Consider the following 16,004-nt stretch of genomic DNA (forward strand, 5'->3'; position numbering starts at 1 on the left):
CCCGTGCCCCCCCCTCAGTTACCTGCCCCCCCCCCAGTACCTGCCCCCCCCGTGCCCACCCCCTCAGTTACCTGCCCCCCCCGTGCCCACCCCCTCAGTTACCTGCCCCCCCCCTCAGTTACCTGCCCCCCCCCCTCAGTTACCTGCCCCCCCCCAGTTACCTGCCCCCCCCGTGCCCCCCCCCCTCAGTTACCTGCCCCCCCGTGCCCCCCCCTCAGTTACCTGCCCCCCCCCCTCAGTTACCTGCCCCCCCCCAGTTACCTGCCCCCCCGTGCCCCCCCTCAGTTACCTGCCCCCCCCCCCCTCCCACCCCTCAGTTACCTGTCCCCCCCCCCGTGCCCCCCCCCTCAGTTACCTGCCCCCCCGTGCCCCCCCCTCAGTTACCTGCGGTCCACGACTCGTGCAGGGCACACTTCTGCTTGAACTTCTCGGCCAGGTGGTCAAGCCTCTCGAGCCGACGGATCTCCGTCAGGAGCCACTCTCGTAGCCCTTCTCCACTTGCTCCAGTCCTTTCCACGCGTTGGCGATATCCTGCGGGGGGAAGGGGGAAAGGTCAGGGGTGAGCAGGAAGGAGCGTCAATTGGCCCCTCGGCCCCTCGGTCCCCGGAACGCCCAGGGTAACCATTGGGTAACCTGTGCCCGCGATCGGCAAACGGGCACCGGCCCTGAGGGCCCCTGTGACCCTCCCCGGGACCCCCTCCCCGGGACCCCCCCCGCCGCGGAACCTCGCTGGGACGGCCCGGCCCCCGTGACTCAGTGCCACGCTAGCTGCAGTGGGCCAGAAGGAGATTCTTGATCCGGGGAATAGCCGACCAATCCGCTCCTTCACGCCGATTCGCGGAGTGGGGAACAAAGAGGACTGTCCTGGGCTGGTGGTGGGGGAGGAACGGATCTGGACGGACCAGGGTGGTGGGGGAGGGGGGCACTTCCTGTCCGTCATTGACCGCATCGCAAGTTCCTCCACCTCCGTCGCGAGAGAGAGAGGGGAGAGAAAATTAACCCGGTGGGAATAACCCGCCCGGCAACAGAGGCGAGAACCTTGTGAGACAAACTAAACAGACCCCCTGGAACGGGCTGAATTGGGATCGGCTCGCGCCAGCGGCCATTTTGAATGTGGCAGGTGCAAAAAAAAACCCACCGAGGTGGGATCTCATGTCCGCCATCTTGGGTGTCCCTCGGCAGCCATTTTGAATGTGGCAGGTGGGGAAAAAAACCCGAGGTGGGATCTCATGTCCGCCATCTTGGGTGTCCCTCGGCAGCCATTTTGAATGTGGCGGGGGGAGAAAAAAAAAACACTCCCCAAGGTGGGACCTCGTCTCCGCCATCTTGAGTGTCCCTCGGCAGCCATTTTAAATGAGGCGAGGGGGAAAAATACTACACCCCCACGAGGTGGGACCTCGTCTCTGCCATCTTGGGTGTCCCTCGGCAGCCATTTTAAATGTGGCGAGGGGGAAAAATACTACACCCCCACGAGGTGGGACCTCGTCTCCGCCATCTTGGGTGTCCCTCGGCAGCCATTTTTGGAAGGTCGCACCATTGAATTGGACTGGGCGCTCAATGGCAGAAGGAGGTCGAGATCCTGGGAGCGTCCAGGCAAAATGGCGTCGCTTCCCCTCCCCCGCCGCGGGTCGCCGCGACTGGCGCCTCTCCCCTCCCCCCGCGGGTGACCATGACGCACGCCCCCCCCACCCGTGGGCTACGTACCGACACCATCTTCCCCTCGGAGGGCATGAACGCGGGCCGGTTGCTCAGGCGAAGCTTGGTCTGTAGAGTGTTGAAGTTGATCTCCAGCTGGCACTTCTCCTGCACCCGGGGCGGCTTGTGAACCCGTCGGTAGTCCCGGAAATCCTCCAACTTCTGCTGCATGGCCCGCATGGTCTGCTCCGGGAGACGGTTCTCCAACCACGGGATAGTGCGGCGGATCCACTCCAACAACTGCGGGGAGAGAGGAGAGGGTCAGTGAGGGGAGGGAGAGGGGGAGAGGGTCAGTGAGGGGAGGGGGCGGGTCAGTGAGGGGAGGGGGAGAGGGGAGTGAGAGAGGAGAGAGGGTCAGTGAGGGGAGTGAGAGGGTCATTGAGGGGAGGGGGAGAGGGGAGAGGGTCAGTGAGGGGGAGTGAGAGGGTCAGTGAGGGGAGGGAGAGGGTCAGTGAGGGGAGGGAGAGGGTCAGTGAGGGGAGGGGGAGGGGAGAGGGTCAGTGAGGGGAGGGAGAGGGTCAGTGAGGGGAGGGAGAGGGTCAGTGAGGGGAGGGAGAGGGTCAGTGAGGGGAGGGGGAGAGGGGAGTGAGAGAGGGTCAGTGAGGGGAGGGGGAGAGGGTCAGTGAGAGAGAGGGAGGAGAGGGTCAGTGAGGGGAGTGAGAGAGGGGGAGAGGGTCAGTGAGGGGAGGGGGAGAGGGTCAGTGAGGGGAGGGAGAGGGTCAGTGAGGGGAGGGGGAGAGGGTCAGTGAGGGGAGGGGGGAGAGGGGGAGAGGGTCAGTGAGGAGAGTGAGAGAGGGGGAGAGGGTCAGTGAGGGGAGGGGGTGAGGGGAGTGAGAGAGGGGAGTGAGAGAGGGGGACAAGGTCAGTGAGGGGAGGGGGTGAGGGGAGTGAGAGGGGAGAGGGTCAGTGAGGGGAGGGGGAGAGGGAGAGGGTCAGTGAGGGGAGGGAGAGAGGGCAGTGAGAGAGGGGAGTGAGAGAGGGGAGTGAGAGAGGGGAGAAGGTCAGTGAGGGGAGGGGGAGAGGGGAGTGAGAGGGGGAGAGGGTCAGTGAGGGGAGGGGGAGGGGGGAGAGGGTCAGTGAGGGGAGGGAGAGGGGGAGAGGGTCAGTGAGGGGAGTGAGAGCGGGGGAGAGGGGAGTGAGAGAGGGGGAGAGGGTCAGTGAGGGGAGTGAGAGAGGGGGAGAGGGTCAGTGGAGGGGGGGAGAAGGGGGTGGGAGGGTCAGAGAGGGAGGGAGGAGGAGGGGGAGAGTGCGAGAGGGGGAGAGTGAGAGAGGGGGGAGGGAGAGGGGAAGGGGGAGGATGAGTGAGAGACGGAGTGGGAGGGTGTGGGGGAGGGGGAGGGAGGGCGATGAGGAAGAGAGAGGGAGAGTGTGGGAGTGTGAGTAGGAGAGGGGCAGAAGGAGAGGGAGGAAGAGAGTAAGCAAGGCTGAGACTGGGCCTGTGTCCCCTCGAGTGGGGAAGGTTAAGGGGCGATCTCATCGAGGGGTTTGAGAGGGTTAAAGGGTTCGATGGGGGAGATCGAGAGAGAAAGTGTTCCCTCTGGTGGGTCAGTCCAAAACAAGGGGGCGACACCTTACCATTAGAGCCCGGCCGTTCAGGGTGATGTCAGGGAGCACTTCTTCACACAAAGGGCCCTGGGAATCGGGAACTCTCTCCCCCAAAACGCTGTCGAGGTCAGGGGGTCAATTGGAAATGTCAAAACTGAGGAGTAAGGTATTGAGGGTGACGGAACCAAGGCGGGTAGATGGGGTTAAGATGCAGATCAGCCGCAATCTGATTGAATGGCAGAACAGACTCGAGGGGCTGAATGGCCTCCTCCTGTTCCTAATGTAACAAGCTCAAGGGGCTGAATGGGCCTCCTCCTGTTCCTAATGTAACAGGCTCGAGGGGCTGAATGGCCTCCTCCTGTTCTTAATGTAACAGGCTCGAGGGGCTGAATGGTCTCCTCCTGTTCCTAATGTAACAGGCTCGAGGGGCTGAATGGCCTCCTCCTGTTCCTAATGTAACAGGCTCGAGGGGCTGAATGGCGTCCTCCTGTTCCTAATGTAACAGGCTCGAGGGGCTGAATGGCCTCCTCCTGTTCCTAATGTAACAGGCTTGAGGGGCTGAATGGCCTCCTCCTGTTCCTAATGTAACAGGCTCGAGGGGCTGAATGGCCTCCTCCTGTTCCTAATGTAACAGGCTCGAGGGACTGAATGGCCTCCTCCTGTTCCTAATATAACAGGCTCGAGGGGCTGAATGGCCTCCTCCTGTTCCTAATGTAACAGGCTCGAGGGACTGAATGGCCTCCTCCTGTTCCTAATGTAACAGGCTCGATGGGCTGAATGGCCTCCTCCTGTTCCTAATGTAACAGGCTCGAGGGGCTGAATGGCCTCCTCCTGTTCCTAATGTAACAGGCTCGAGGGGCTGAATGGCCTCCTCCTGTTCCTAATGTAACAGGCTCGAGGGGCTGAATGGCCTCCTCCTGTTCCTGTGTAACAGGCTCAAGGGGCTGAACGGCCTCCTCCTGTTCCTAATGTAACAGGCTCGAGGGGCTGAACGGCCTCCTCCTGTTCCTAATGCAACAGGCTCGAGGGGCTGAATGGCCTCCTCCTGTTCCTAATGTAACAGGCTCGAGGGGCTGAACGGCCTCCTCCTGTTCCTAATGTAACAGGCTCGAGGGGCTGAATGGTCTCCTCCTGTTCCTAATGTAACAGGCTCAAGGGGCTGAACGGCCTCCTCCTGTTCCTAATGTAACAGGCTCGAGGGGCTGAATGGCCTCCTCCTGTTCCTGTGTAACAGGCTCGAGGGGCTGAATGGCCTCCTCCTGTTCCTAATGTAACAGGCTCGAGGGGCTGAATGGCCTCCTCCTGTTCCTAATGTAACAGGCTCGAGGGGCTGAATGGCCTCCTCCTGTTCCTAATGTAACAGGCTCGATGGGCTGAATGGCCTCCTCCTGTTCCTAATGTAACAGGCTCGAGGGGCTGAATGGCCTCCTCCTGTTCCTAATGTAACAGGCTCGAGGGGCTGAATGGCCTCCTCCTGTTCCTAATGTAACAGGCTCGAGGGGCTGAATGGCCTCCTCCTGTTCCTAATGGAACAGGCTCGAGGGGCTGAATGGCCTCCTCCTGTTCCTAATGTAACAGGCTCGAGGGGCTGAATGGCCTCCTCCTGTTCCTGTGTAACAGGCTCAAGGGGCTGAACGGCCTCCTCCTGTTCCTAATGTAACAGGCTCGAGGGGCTGAACGGCCTCCTCCTGTTCCTAATGTAACAGGCTCGAGGGGCTGAATGGCCTCCTCCTGTTCCTAATGTAACAGGCTCGAGGGGCTGAATGGTCTCCTCGTGTTCCTAATGTAACAGGCTCGAGGGGCTGAATGGGCTCCTCCTGTTCCTGTGTAACAGGCTCGAGGGGCTGAATGGCCTCCTCCTGTTCCTAATGTAACAGGCTCAAGGGGCTGAATGGTCTCCTCCTGTTCCTAATGTAACAGGCTCCAGGGGCTGAATGGGCTCCTCCTGTTCCTGTGTAACAGGCTCGAGGGGCTGAATGGCCTCCTCCTGTTCCTAATGTAACAGGCTCGAGGGGCTGAATGGGCTCCTCCTGTTCCTGTGTAACAGGCTCGAGGGGCTGAATGGCCTCCTCCTGTTCCTAATGTAACAGGCTCGAGGGGCTGAATGGCCTCCTCCTGTTCCTAATGTAACAGGCTCGAGGGGCTGAACGGCCTCCTCCTGTTCCTAATGTAACAGGCTCGAGGGGCTGAACGGCCTCCTCCTGTTCCTAATGTAACAGGCTCGAGGGGCTGAATGGTCTCCTCGTGTTCCTAATGTAACAGGCTCGAGGGGCTGAATGGGCTCCTCCTGTTCCTGTGTAACAGGCTCGAGGGGCTGAATGGCCTCCTCCTGTCCCTAATGTAACAGGCTCGAGGGGCTGAATGGCCTCCTCCTGTTCCTAATGTAACAGGCTCGAGGGGCTGAATGGCCTCCTCCTGTTCCTAATGTAACAGGCTCGAGGGGCTGAATGGCCTCCTCCTGTTCCTAATGTAACAGGCTCGAGGGGCTGAATGGCCTCCTCCTGTTCCTAATGTAACAGGCTCGAGGGGCTGAATGGCCTCCTCCTGTTCCTGTGTAACAGGCTCAAGGGGCTGAACGGCCTCCTCCTGTTCCTAATGTAACAGGCTCGAGGGGCTGAATGGCCTCCTCCTGTTCCTAATGTAACAGGCTCGAGGGGCTGAATGGCCTCCTCCTGTTCCTAATGTAACAGGCTCGAGGGGCTGAACGGCCTCCTCCTGTTCCTAATGTAACAGGCTCGAGGGGCTGAATGGCCTCCTCCTGTTCCTAATGTAACAGGCTCGAGGTGCTGAATGGCCTCCTCCTGTTCCTGTGTAACAGGCTCAAGGGGCTGAACGGCCTCCTCCTGTTCCTAATGTAACAGGCTCGAGGGGCTGAATGGCCTCCTCCTGTTCCTAATGTAACAGGCTCGAGGGGCTGAACGGCCTCCTCCTGTTCCTAATGTAACAGGCTCGAGGGGCTGAATGGCCTCCTCCTGTTCCTAATGTAACAGGCTCGAGGGGCTGAATGGCCTCCTCCTGTTCCTAATGTAACAGGCTCGAGGGGCTGAATGGCCTCCTCCTGTTCCTAATGTAACAGGCGCGAGGGGCTGAATGGCCTCCTCCTGTTCCTAATGTAACAGGCTCGAGGGGCTGAATGGCCTCCTCCTGTTCCTAATGTAACAGGCTCGAGGGGCTGAATGGCCTCCTCCTGTTCCTAATGTAACAGGCTCGAGGGGCTGAATGGCCTCCTCCTGTTCCTGTGTAACAGGCTCAAGGGGCTGAACGGCCTCCTCCTGTTCCTAATGTAACAGGCTCGAGGGGCTGAACGGCCTCCTCCTGTTCCTAATGTAACAGGCTCGAGGGGCTGAATGGCCTCCTCCTGTTCCTAATGTAACAGGCTCGAGGGGCTGAACGGCCTCCTCCTGTTCCTAATGTAACAGGCTCGAGGGGCTGAATGGTCTCCTCCTGTTCCTAATGTAACAGGCTCAAGGGGCTGAACGGCCTCCTCCTGTTCCTAATGTAACAGGCTCGAGGGGCTGAATGGCCTCCTCCTGTTCCTGTGTAACAGGCTCGAGGGGCTGAATGGCCTCCTCCTGTTCCTAATGTAACAGGCTCGAGGGGCTGAATGGCCTCCTCCTGTTCCTAATGTAACAGGCTCGAGGGGCTGAATGGCCTCCTCCTGTTCCTAATGTAACAGGCTCGATGGGCTGAATGGCCTCCTCCTGTTCCTAATGTAACAGGCTCGAGGGGCTGAATGGCCTCCTCCTGTTCCTAATGTAACAGGCTCGAGGGGCTGAATGGCCTCCTCCTGTTCCTAATGTAACAGGCTCGAGGGGCTGAATGGCCTCCTCCTGTTCCTAATGGAACAGGCTCGAGGGGCTGAATGGCCTCCTCCTGTTCCTAATGTAACAGGCTCGAGGGGCTGAATGGCCTCCTCCTGTTCCTGTGTAACAGGCTCAAGGGGCTGAACGGCCTCCTCCTGTTCCTAATGTAACAGGCTCGAGGGGCTGAACGGCCTCCTCCTGTTCCTAATGTAACAGGCTCGAGGGGCTGAATGGCCTCCTCCTGTTCCTAATGTAACAGGCTCGAGGGGCTGAATGGTCTCCTCGTGTTCCTAATGTAACAGGCTCGAGGGGCTGAATGGGCTCCTCCTGTTCCTGTGTAACAGGCTCGAGGGGCTGAATGGCCTCCTCCTGTTCCTAATGTAACAGGCTCAAGGGGCTGAATGGTCTCCTCCTGTTCCTAATGTAACAGGCTCCAGGGGCTGAATGGGCTCCTCCTGTTCCTGTGTAACAGGCTCGAGGGGCTGAATGGCCTCCTCCTGTTCCTAATGTAACAGGCTCGAGGGGCTGAATGGGCTCCTCCTGTTCCTGTGTAACAGGCTCGAGGGGCTGAATGGCCTCCTCCTGTTCCTAATGTAACAGGCTCGAGGGGCTGAATGGCCTCCTCCTGTTCCTAATGTAACAGGCTCGAGGGGCTGAACGGCCTCCTCCTGTTCCTAATGTAACAGGCTCGAGGGGCTGAACGGCCTCCTCCTGTTCCTAATGTAACAGGCTCGAGGGGCTGAATGGTCTCCTCGTGTTCCTAATGTAACAGGCTCGAGGGGCTGAATGGGCTCCTCCTGTTCCTGTGTAACAGGCTCGAGGGGCTGAATGGCCTCCTCCTGTCCCTAATGTAACAGGCTCGAGGGGCTGAATGGCCTCCTCCTGTTCCTAATGTAACAGGCTCGAGGGGCTGAATGGCCTCCTCCTGTTCCTAATGTAACAGGCTCGAGGGGCTGAATGGCCTCCTCCTGTTCCTAATGTAACAGGCTCGAGGGGCTGAATGGCCTCCTCCTGTTCCTAATGTAACAGGCTCGAGGGGCTGAATGGCCTCCTCCTGTTCCTGTGTAACAGGCTCAAGGGGCTGAACGGCCTCCTCCTGTTCCTAATGTAACAGGCTCGAGGGGCTGAATGGCCTCCTCCTGTTCCTAATGTAACAGGCTCGAGGGGCTGAATGGCCTCCTCCTGTTCCTAATGTAACAGGCTCGAGGGGCTGAACGGCCTCCTCCTGTTCCTAATGTAACAGGCTCGAGGGGCTGAATGGCCTCCTCCTGTTCCTAATGTAACAGGCTCGAGGTGCTGAATGGCCTCCTCCTGTTCCTGTGTAACAGGCTCAAGGGGCTGAACGGCCTCCTCCTGTTCCTAATGTAACAGGCTCGAGGGGCTGAATGGCCTCCTCCTGTTCCTAATGTAACAGGCTCGAGGGGCTGAACGGCCTCCTCCTGTTCCTAATGTAACAGGCTCGAGGGGCTGAATGGCCTCCTCCTGTTCCTAATGTAACAGGCTCGAGGGGCTGAATGGCCTCCTCCTGTTCCTAATGTAACAGGCTCGAGGGGCTGAATGGCCTCCTCCTGTTCCTAATGTAACAGGCGCGAGGGGCTGAATGGCCTCCTCCTGTTCCTAATGTAACAGGCTCGAGGGGCTGAATGGCCTCCTCCTGTTCCTAATGTAACAGGCTCGAGGGGCTGAATGGCCTCCTCCTGTTCCTAATATAACAGGCTCGAGGGGCTGAATGGCCTCCTCCTGTTCCTAATGTAACAGGCTCGAGGGGCTGAATGGCCTCCTCCTGTTCCTAATATAACAGGCTCGAGGGGCTGAATGGCCTCCTCCTGTTCCTGTGTAACAGGCTCAAGGGGCTGAACGGCCTCCTCCTGTTCCTAATGTAACAGGCTCGAGGGGCTGAACGGCCTCCTCCTGTTCCTAATGTAACAGGCTTGAGGGGCTGAATGGCCTCCTCCTGTTCCTAATGTAACAGGCTCGAGGGGCTGAATGGTCTCCTCGTGTTCCTAATGTAACAGGCTCGAGGGGCTGAACGGCCTCCTCCTGTTCCTAATGTAACAGGCTCGAGGGGCTGAATGGTCTCCTCCTGTTCCTAATGTAACAGGCTCGAGGGGCTGAATGGGCTCCTCCTGTTCCTGTGTAACAGGCTCGAGGGGCTGAATGGCCTCCTCCTGTTCCTAATGTAACAGGCTCGAGGGGCTGAATGGGCTCCTCCTGTTCCTGTGTAACAGGCTCGAGGGGCTGAATGGCCTCCTCCTGTTCCTAATGTAACAGGCTCGAGGGGCTGAATGGCCTCCTCCTGTTCCTAATGTAACAGGCTCAAGGGGCTGAACGGCCTCCTCCTGTTCCTAATGTAACAGGCTCGAGGGGCTGAATGGCCTCCTCCTGTTCCTAATGTAACAGGCTCGAGGGGCTGAATGGCCTCCTCCTGTTCCTAATGTAACAGGCTCGAGGGGCTGAATGGCCTCCTCCTGTTCCTAATGTAACAGGCTCGAGGGGCTGAATGGGCTCCTCCTGTTCCTGTGCGCCCTGCGTGTGACACGATGATGAACCCCAGTCGGAGTCGGGCCGGAGCGGGACCCATGCAGTGTGTGTGACCCCCTTGCGTGGTGTTCTGAGTGAGGAATTGCGGCCTCGAGACCCCGGGGTCGCTGGCTGGGACGAGAGGGGCCTGAGCTACCCGCGAATTGCGGCCTACCTCGCTCGCCAGCTTCTCGTACTCTTCCATCAGTTTCTCATTCTCCTGGTTGACAGCCAGCACCTTGCAGATCCTGTTGGCAGCTGTCTCGGCCTGGGGATGGCAAACAAATCCACAGCCTGGGTTAGCACCGGGGGAAGGCCGCTAGGCCCAACAGGCCTGTCCCGCATTGATCGATCTTTGCCCCCCCTTCTCCGCAAGTCCCCTAACCCCACCCACCCACGTCCCTCATTCCCCTCTCTCGTCTATAAGAACATAAGGGAGAACTGAGGGAGCGCCGCACTGTCGGAGGGGCAGTACTGAGGGAGTGCCGCACTGTCGGAGGGGCAGTACTGAGGGAGCGCCGCACTGTCGGAGGGGCAGTACTGAGGGAGCGCCGCACTGTCGGAGGGGCAGTGCTGAGGGAGCGCCGCACTGTCGGAGGGGCAGTACTGAGGGAGCGCCGCACTGTCGGAGGGGCAGTACTGAGGGAGCGCCGCACTGTCGGAGGGGCAGTACTGAGGGAGCGCCGCACTGTCGGAGGGGCAGTACTGAGGGAGCGCCGCACTGTCGGAGGGGCAGTACTGAGGGAGTGCCGCACTGTCGGAGGGGCGGAGCTGAGGGAGCGCCGCACTGTCGGAGGGGCAGTACTGAGGGAGTGCCGCACTGTCGGAGGGGCAGTACTGAGGGAGCGCCGCACTGTCGGAGGGGCAGAGGGAGCGCCACGCTGTCGGAGGGGCAGTACTGAGGGAGCGCCGCACTGTCGGAGAGGCCGTCTATCGGATGAGACGTTAAACCGAGGCCCCGTCTGCCCTCTCGGGTGGATGTAAAAGATCCCGGGGCCACTATTGGAAGAAGAGCAGGGGGAGTTCTCCCCGGTGTCCTGGGGCCAATATTTATCCCTCGACCAACATCACTTTTTTTAAAATTCGTAGCCAATCTTTCCAATTCTTTGTCAAATCACAAACGCCAGAGGTCACCTTCCACACGTCAAGGATCACTCTGCACCAATGCTCTTAGCCAAAAGGCCGAGAGCCACTGCACCGTTCCTGGAAGTACTGCAATACCAGGTTCGTGCCATGGAGGTGGATGGGTCAGGCCCCCCACACACCTCCTATTTCCAAAAAGCATAGGAGAACCACCTTCCTGATCCAGGGAGAACCACTTTGGGGTCATGGTTACTCCCCTGTCAGGTCAGTTACGCATGATCTTAGCCAAAAGGCCGACTAAAACAGATGATCTGGGCGGTGGTCTTCACCGTTGAACATTACCTGCTCGGCCCCAGCAAAAGCATGATAGAAACACGACACATAGGTCATGATGGCCTTCTCGTCGGGCTTGGGCGTGTTGACAATGTCTGGGGAGAAAGGGAGGAGATGGGGTCAGTGAGAAGCCTTTGGAGATTGTTCACGGACACTACACGAGAAGCTCTGCTTATCCCAACGCTTCACACCACGCCCGCCATCCAGTACCGGCAGCTCGCGGATCGCGGAAATACCGTGCGGCATCGTGAGGTCATCACGCGGGAGAGTGAGAGAGAGAGAGAGAGAGAGAGAGAGGGAGAGGGAGAAAGGGAGAGGGAGAAAGGGAGAGGGAGAGACAGAGAGAGAGCGACAGAGTGAGAGAGAGAGTGAGAGAGTGAGAGAGAGAGAGAGAGAGAGAGAGAGGGAGAGAGGGAGAGGGAGAAAGTGAGAGGGAGAAAGGGAGAGGGAGAGCGACAGAGTGAGAGAGAGAGAGTGAGAGAGTGAGAGAGAGAGAGAGAGTGAGAGAGAGTGAGAGAGAGTGAGAGAGAGAAAGGGAGAGAGGGAAAGGGAGAGGGAGAGGGAGAGACAGAGTGAGAGGGAGAGAGAGAGTGAGAGAGTGAGAGTGAGAGAGAGCGATAGAGAGCGCGAGGGAGACAGAGAGTGAGAAAGAGAGAGAGAGAGACAGAGAGAGGGAGACAGAGTGAGAGGGAGAGGGAGATGGAGACAGAGTCAGAGACAGACAGAGACAGAGAGAGACAGAGAGTGAGAGAGTGAGAGAGAGTGAGAGAGAGTGAGAGTGAGAGAGTGAGAGAGTGAGAGAGTGAGAGCGAGAGAGAGCGTGAGAGAGCACGAGGGAGACAGAGAGAGAGCGAGGGAGAAGGAGAAAGGGAGAGAGGGAAAGGGAGAGGGAGTGGGAGAGACAGAGAGAGAGAGAGAGAGAGACGGAGAGAGAGACAGAGTGAGAGGGAGAGGGAGATGGAGACAGAGACAGAGAGACAGAGACACAGAGAGTGAGAGAGTGAGAGAGTGAGAGAGTGAGAGAGAGCGCGAGGGAGCACGAGGGAGACAGAGAGAGAGAGAGAGACAGAGAGAGAGAGAGAGGGAGAAGGAGAAAGGGAGAGAGGGAGAGGGAGAGGGAGAGGGAGAGACAAAGAGAGAGACAGAGAGAGAGAGAGAGAGAGAGAGACAGAGTGAGAGAGAGAGGCACACAGAGAGGATAAGAGGGAGATTGAGATAGAGGGAAGAGGAGAGTGAGAGAGAGTGAGGGAGAGAGTGCGAGAGAGTGCGAGAGAAAGGGAGAGAAAGGGAGAGCGAGACACCTCACCTTCAGCATCCAACATCTTGGGAATATCGAGGTATTTCTCAGCCACCTCAAAGGCCTGGTTCAAGTTGCCGATGGGATCATCCTGCATTGGAGAGAGGGAGGGATGGTGAGAGACGGGAGGGAGATCTTCACTAACCTTGCAATACCGTGTGAATAGCTCAGGGGCTGGGGGGCTGCACCGCCTCCTCACTGCAACAAACGGTACTGCAGGTAGAAAAAACAAAATGGCGGCTGACATCGGTAACATCCCATAATTACCTCTCCCCCTCCCTGTTCCCTAGTAACTGCCCCTTGTTATGCACTGGGCTATTCTGGATTTGTAAATATGGCAAAATAAGTCCGTATTTTTTGTTATGTGTTACCATACAAGTTATGTATGATGATTGTTTGGTAAAATTACTTCTTCAATGAGGAGGGAGAAGTGTAATGTATATAGCTCCACCCAGTGGACTTCTGGGGCACTGCAGCCAATAAAGAGGGAACATGTCACGTGGTTGGTTCCCTGAAGTTATCAGCCATCTTAGAGCCTGTGTGTGTTTGTGAGGTCGTACCGAAAACATAACAGGGCCTGTCCTAAACTAGGCAGTAGGAGAGGTCAGGGGTCAGGGGTCAGAGTGCCGCCCCACTAATGCCCTTCTGCCGTGGAAAACGTTAAATCACCACTCTCGGGATGAGGGGAGTGGGACGGATGGGAGCGGCAAAGGAATTAAATTCTACTCCACGTTCCGGCCCTTGAACGTTGGGTTCAACCATTGACGCAGCCCTTCTTCTAGAATGTTCCTGGCTCGGCCCCGCCCAGGAAGCCCAAGTTGGGATTGGCCCCAAGGGAGGAACGGCCGTTCGGCCCCTCGAGCCCTCTGCGGCCGTCCAATCAGATCAGGGCTGACGCGCCCCCTCAACTCCCCGACCGCGCCCGGGAATCGGTCAACCTATCTCAGCCTTGACCAGCCGCTCCTTCCACGGTCAGTGGAGCTTGGTCACCGTTCCCCCCGGCAAAGACTAGACCAAAGAGCAAAGAGCAGGCAAAGAGAGAGGGGGAGAAGAATAGAAGGACCTTTCTCAGCTTGGAGTAGTCGATGAGGTCGGGCCTGTGTCTGTGGATCAGAGCGCAAAGTGCAAGGCCATCCTTCCAGCTACAGCCACACAGGAAGAGGAGGACAGACAGGAAGGGAGAGAGAGAGAGAGAAGAGAGAGGGAAAGTTAGTCAGAGCATTGCAGCAAACCCCAAGCTGCCCCTTCGCAAACCATCTCCCCTCATCAAGCCCAATATTCACCGGGATATCACTCCATGCATCATCGTGAAGTTACCAGTCCTTACTGCATGGCAACCCCACCACCCAGCTTCTCCCTATACCCCCAACCCCACCACCCACCTTCTCCCTCCACCCCCAACCCCACCACCCACCTTCTCCCTATACCCCCAACCCCACCCACCTTCTCCCTATACCCCCAACCCCACCCACCCACCTTCTCCTTATACCCCCAACCCCACCCACCCAGCTTCTCCCTATACCCCCAACCCCACCCACCCAGCTTCTCCCTCCACCCCCAACCCCACCCAGCTTCTCCCGATACCCCCAACCCCACCCACCCAGCTTCTCCCTCCACCCCCAACCCCACCCAGCTTCTCCCTATACCCCCAACCCCACCACCCAGCTTCTCCCTATACCCCCAACCCCACCACCCACCTTCTCCCTATACCCCCAACCCCACCACCCACCTTCTCCCTCCACCCCCAACCCCACCACCCAGCTTCTCCCTCCACCCCCAACCCCACCCACCTTCTCCCTCCACCCCCAACCCCACCACCCACCTTCTCCCTCCACCCCCAACCCCACCCACCTTCTCCCTCCACCCCCAACCCCACCACCCACCTTCTCCCTCCACCCCCAACCCCACCACCCACCTTCTCCCTCCACCCCCAACCCCACCACCCACCTTCTCCCTCCACCCCCAACCCCACCACCCACCTTCTCCCTATATCCCCCAACCCCACCACCCAGCTTCTCCCTATACCCCCAACCCCACCCAGCTTCTCCCTATACCCCCAACCCCACCCACCTTCTCCCTATACCCCCAACCCCACCCAGCTTCTCCCTATACCCCCAACCCCACCCACCTTCTCCCTATACCCCCAACCCCACCCACCCAGCTTCTCCCTATACCCCCAACCCCACCCACCTTCTCCCTATACCCCCAACCCCACCCACCCAGCTTCTCCCTATACCCCCAACCCCAGCCACCCAGCTTCTCCCTATACCCCCAACCCCACCACCCAGCTTCTCCCTATACCCCCAACCCCACCACCCAGCTTCTCCCTATACCCCCAACCCCACCACCCAGCTTCTCCCTATACCCCCAACCCCACCCACCCAGCTTCTCCCTATACCCCCAACCCCACCACCCACCTCCTCCCTATACCCCCAACCCCACCCACCTTCTCCCCATATCCCCAACCCCACCCACCTTCTCCCCATATCCCCAACCCCACCCACCTTCTCCCTATAACCCCACCCACCCAGCTTCTCCCTATACCCCCAACCCCACCCACCCACCTTCTCCCTATACCCCCAACCCCACCCACCCAGCTTCTTCCTCCACCCCCAACCCCACCCACCTTCTCCCTATACCCCCAACCCCACCCACCCAGCTTCTCCCTCCACCCCCAACCCCACCCACCTTCTCCCTATACCCCCAACCCCACCCACCCACCTTCTCCCTATACCCCCAACCCCACCCACCTTCTCCCTATACCCCCAACCCCACCCACCCACCTTCTCCCTATACCCCCAACCCCACCCACTCACCTCCTCCCTATACCCCCAACCCCACCCACTCAGCTTCTCCCTCCACCCCCAACCCCACCCACCTTCTCCCTATAACTCCAACCCCACCACCCAGCTTCTCCCTATACCCCGAACCCCACCCACCCACCTTCTCCCCATATCCCCAACCCCACCCACCTTCTCCCTATAACCCCAACCCCACCCACCCAGCTCCTCCCTATACCCCCAACCCCACCCACCCAGCTTCTCCCTCCACCCCCAACCCCACCCACCTTCTCCCTATAACCCCAACCCCACCCACCTTCTCCCTATAACCCCAACCCCACCACCCAGCTTCTCCCTATACCCCCAACCCCACCCACCCACCTTCTCCCCATATCCCCAACCCCACCCACCCAGCTTCTCCCTATACCCCCAACCCCACCTACCTTCTCCCTATAACCCCAATCCCACCCACCCAGCTTCTCCCTATACCCCCAACCCCACCCACCCACCTTCTCCCCATATACCCAACCCCACCCACTCACCTTCTCCCTATACCCCCAACCCCACCCACCTTCTCCCTATACCCCCAACCCCACCCACCCACCTTCTCCCTATACCCCCAACCTCACCCACCTTCTCTCTATACCCTCAACCCCACCCACCCAGCTTCTCCCTATATCCCCCAACCCCACCCACCTTCTCCCTATATCCCCCAACCCCACCCACCTTCTCCCTATACCCCCAACCCCACCCACCTTCTCCCCATATCCCCCAACCCCACCCACCTTCTCCCTATATCCCCCAACCCCACCCACCTTCTCCCTATATCCCCCAACCGCACCCACCTTCTCCCTATACCCCCAACCCCACCCACCTTCTCCCTATATCCCCCAACCCCACCCACCTTCTCCCTATATCCCCAACCCCACCCACCTCCTCCCCATATCC

At 59.1% G+C, this 16,004-nt stretch overlaps 1 protein-coding gene and 1 pseudogene across 1 annotated transcript; both read right to left on the reverse strand.

Annotated features, from left to right (window-relative positions):
- Positions 1-382: 382 nt before the first annotated feature.
- LOC139250233 (alpha-actinin-3-like) lies at positions 383-13,440 on the reverse strand. The gene is made up of 6 exons (XM_070872728.1): positions 13,340-13,440; positions 12,286-12,367; positions 10,989-11,074; positions 9,739-9,831; positions 1,705-1,935; positions 383-531 (listed from the first exon to the last, which is right to left on the reverse strand). The coding sequence occupies exons 2-6, from the start codon at positions 12,299-12,301 to the stop codon at positions 469-471; spliced, it is 489 nt and encodes a 162-aa protein (XP_070728829.1). The 5' UTR covers positions 12,302-12,367; positions 13,340-13,440; the 3' UTR covers positions 383-468.
- LOC139250234 (U2 spliceosomal RNA) lies at positions 10,751-10,954 on the reverse strand (annotated as a pseudogene).
- Positions 13,441-16,004: the final 2,564 nt, after the last annotated feature.

This window comes from Pristiophorus japonicus, unplaced genomic scaffold (genome assembly GCF_044704955.1).
Source record: "Pristiophorus japonicus isolate sPriJap1 unplaced genomic scaffold, sPriJap1.hap1 HAP1_SCAFFOLD_3549, whole genome shotgun sequence".
Taxonomy (NCBI): Eukaryota; Metazoa; Chordata; class Chondrichthyes; family Pristiophoridae; genus Pristiophorus; species Pristiophorus japonicus.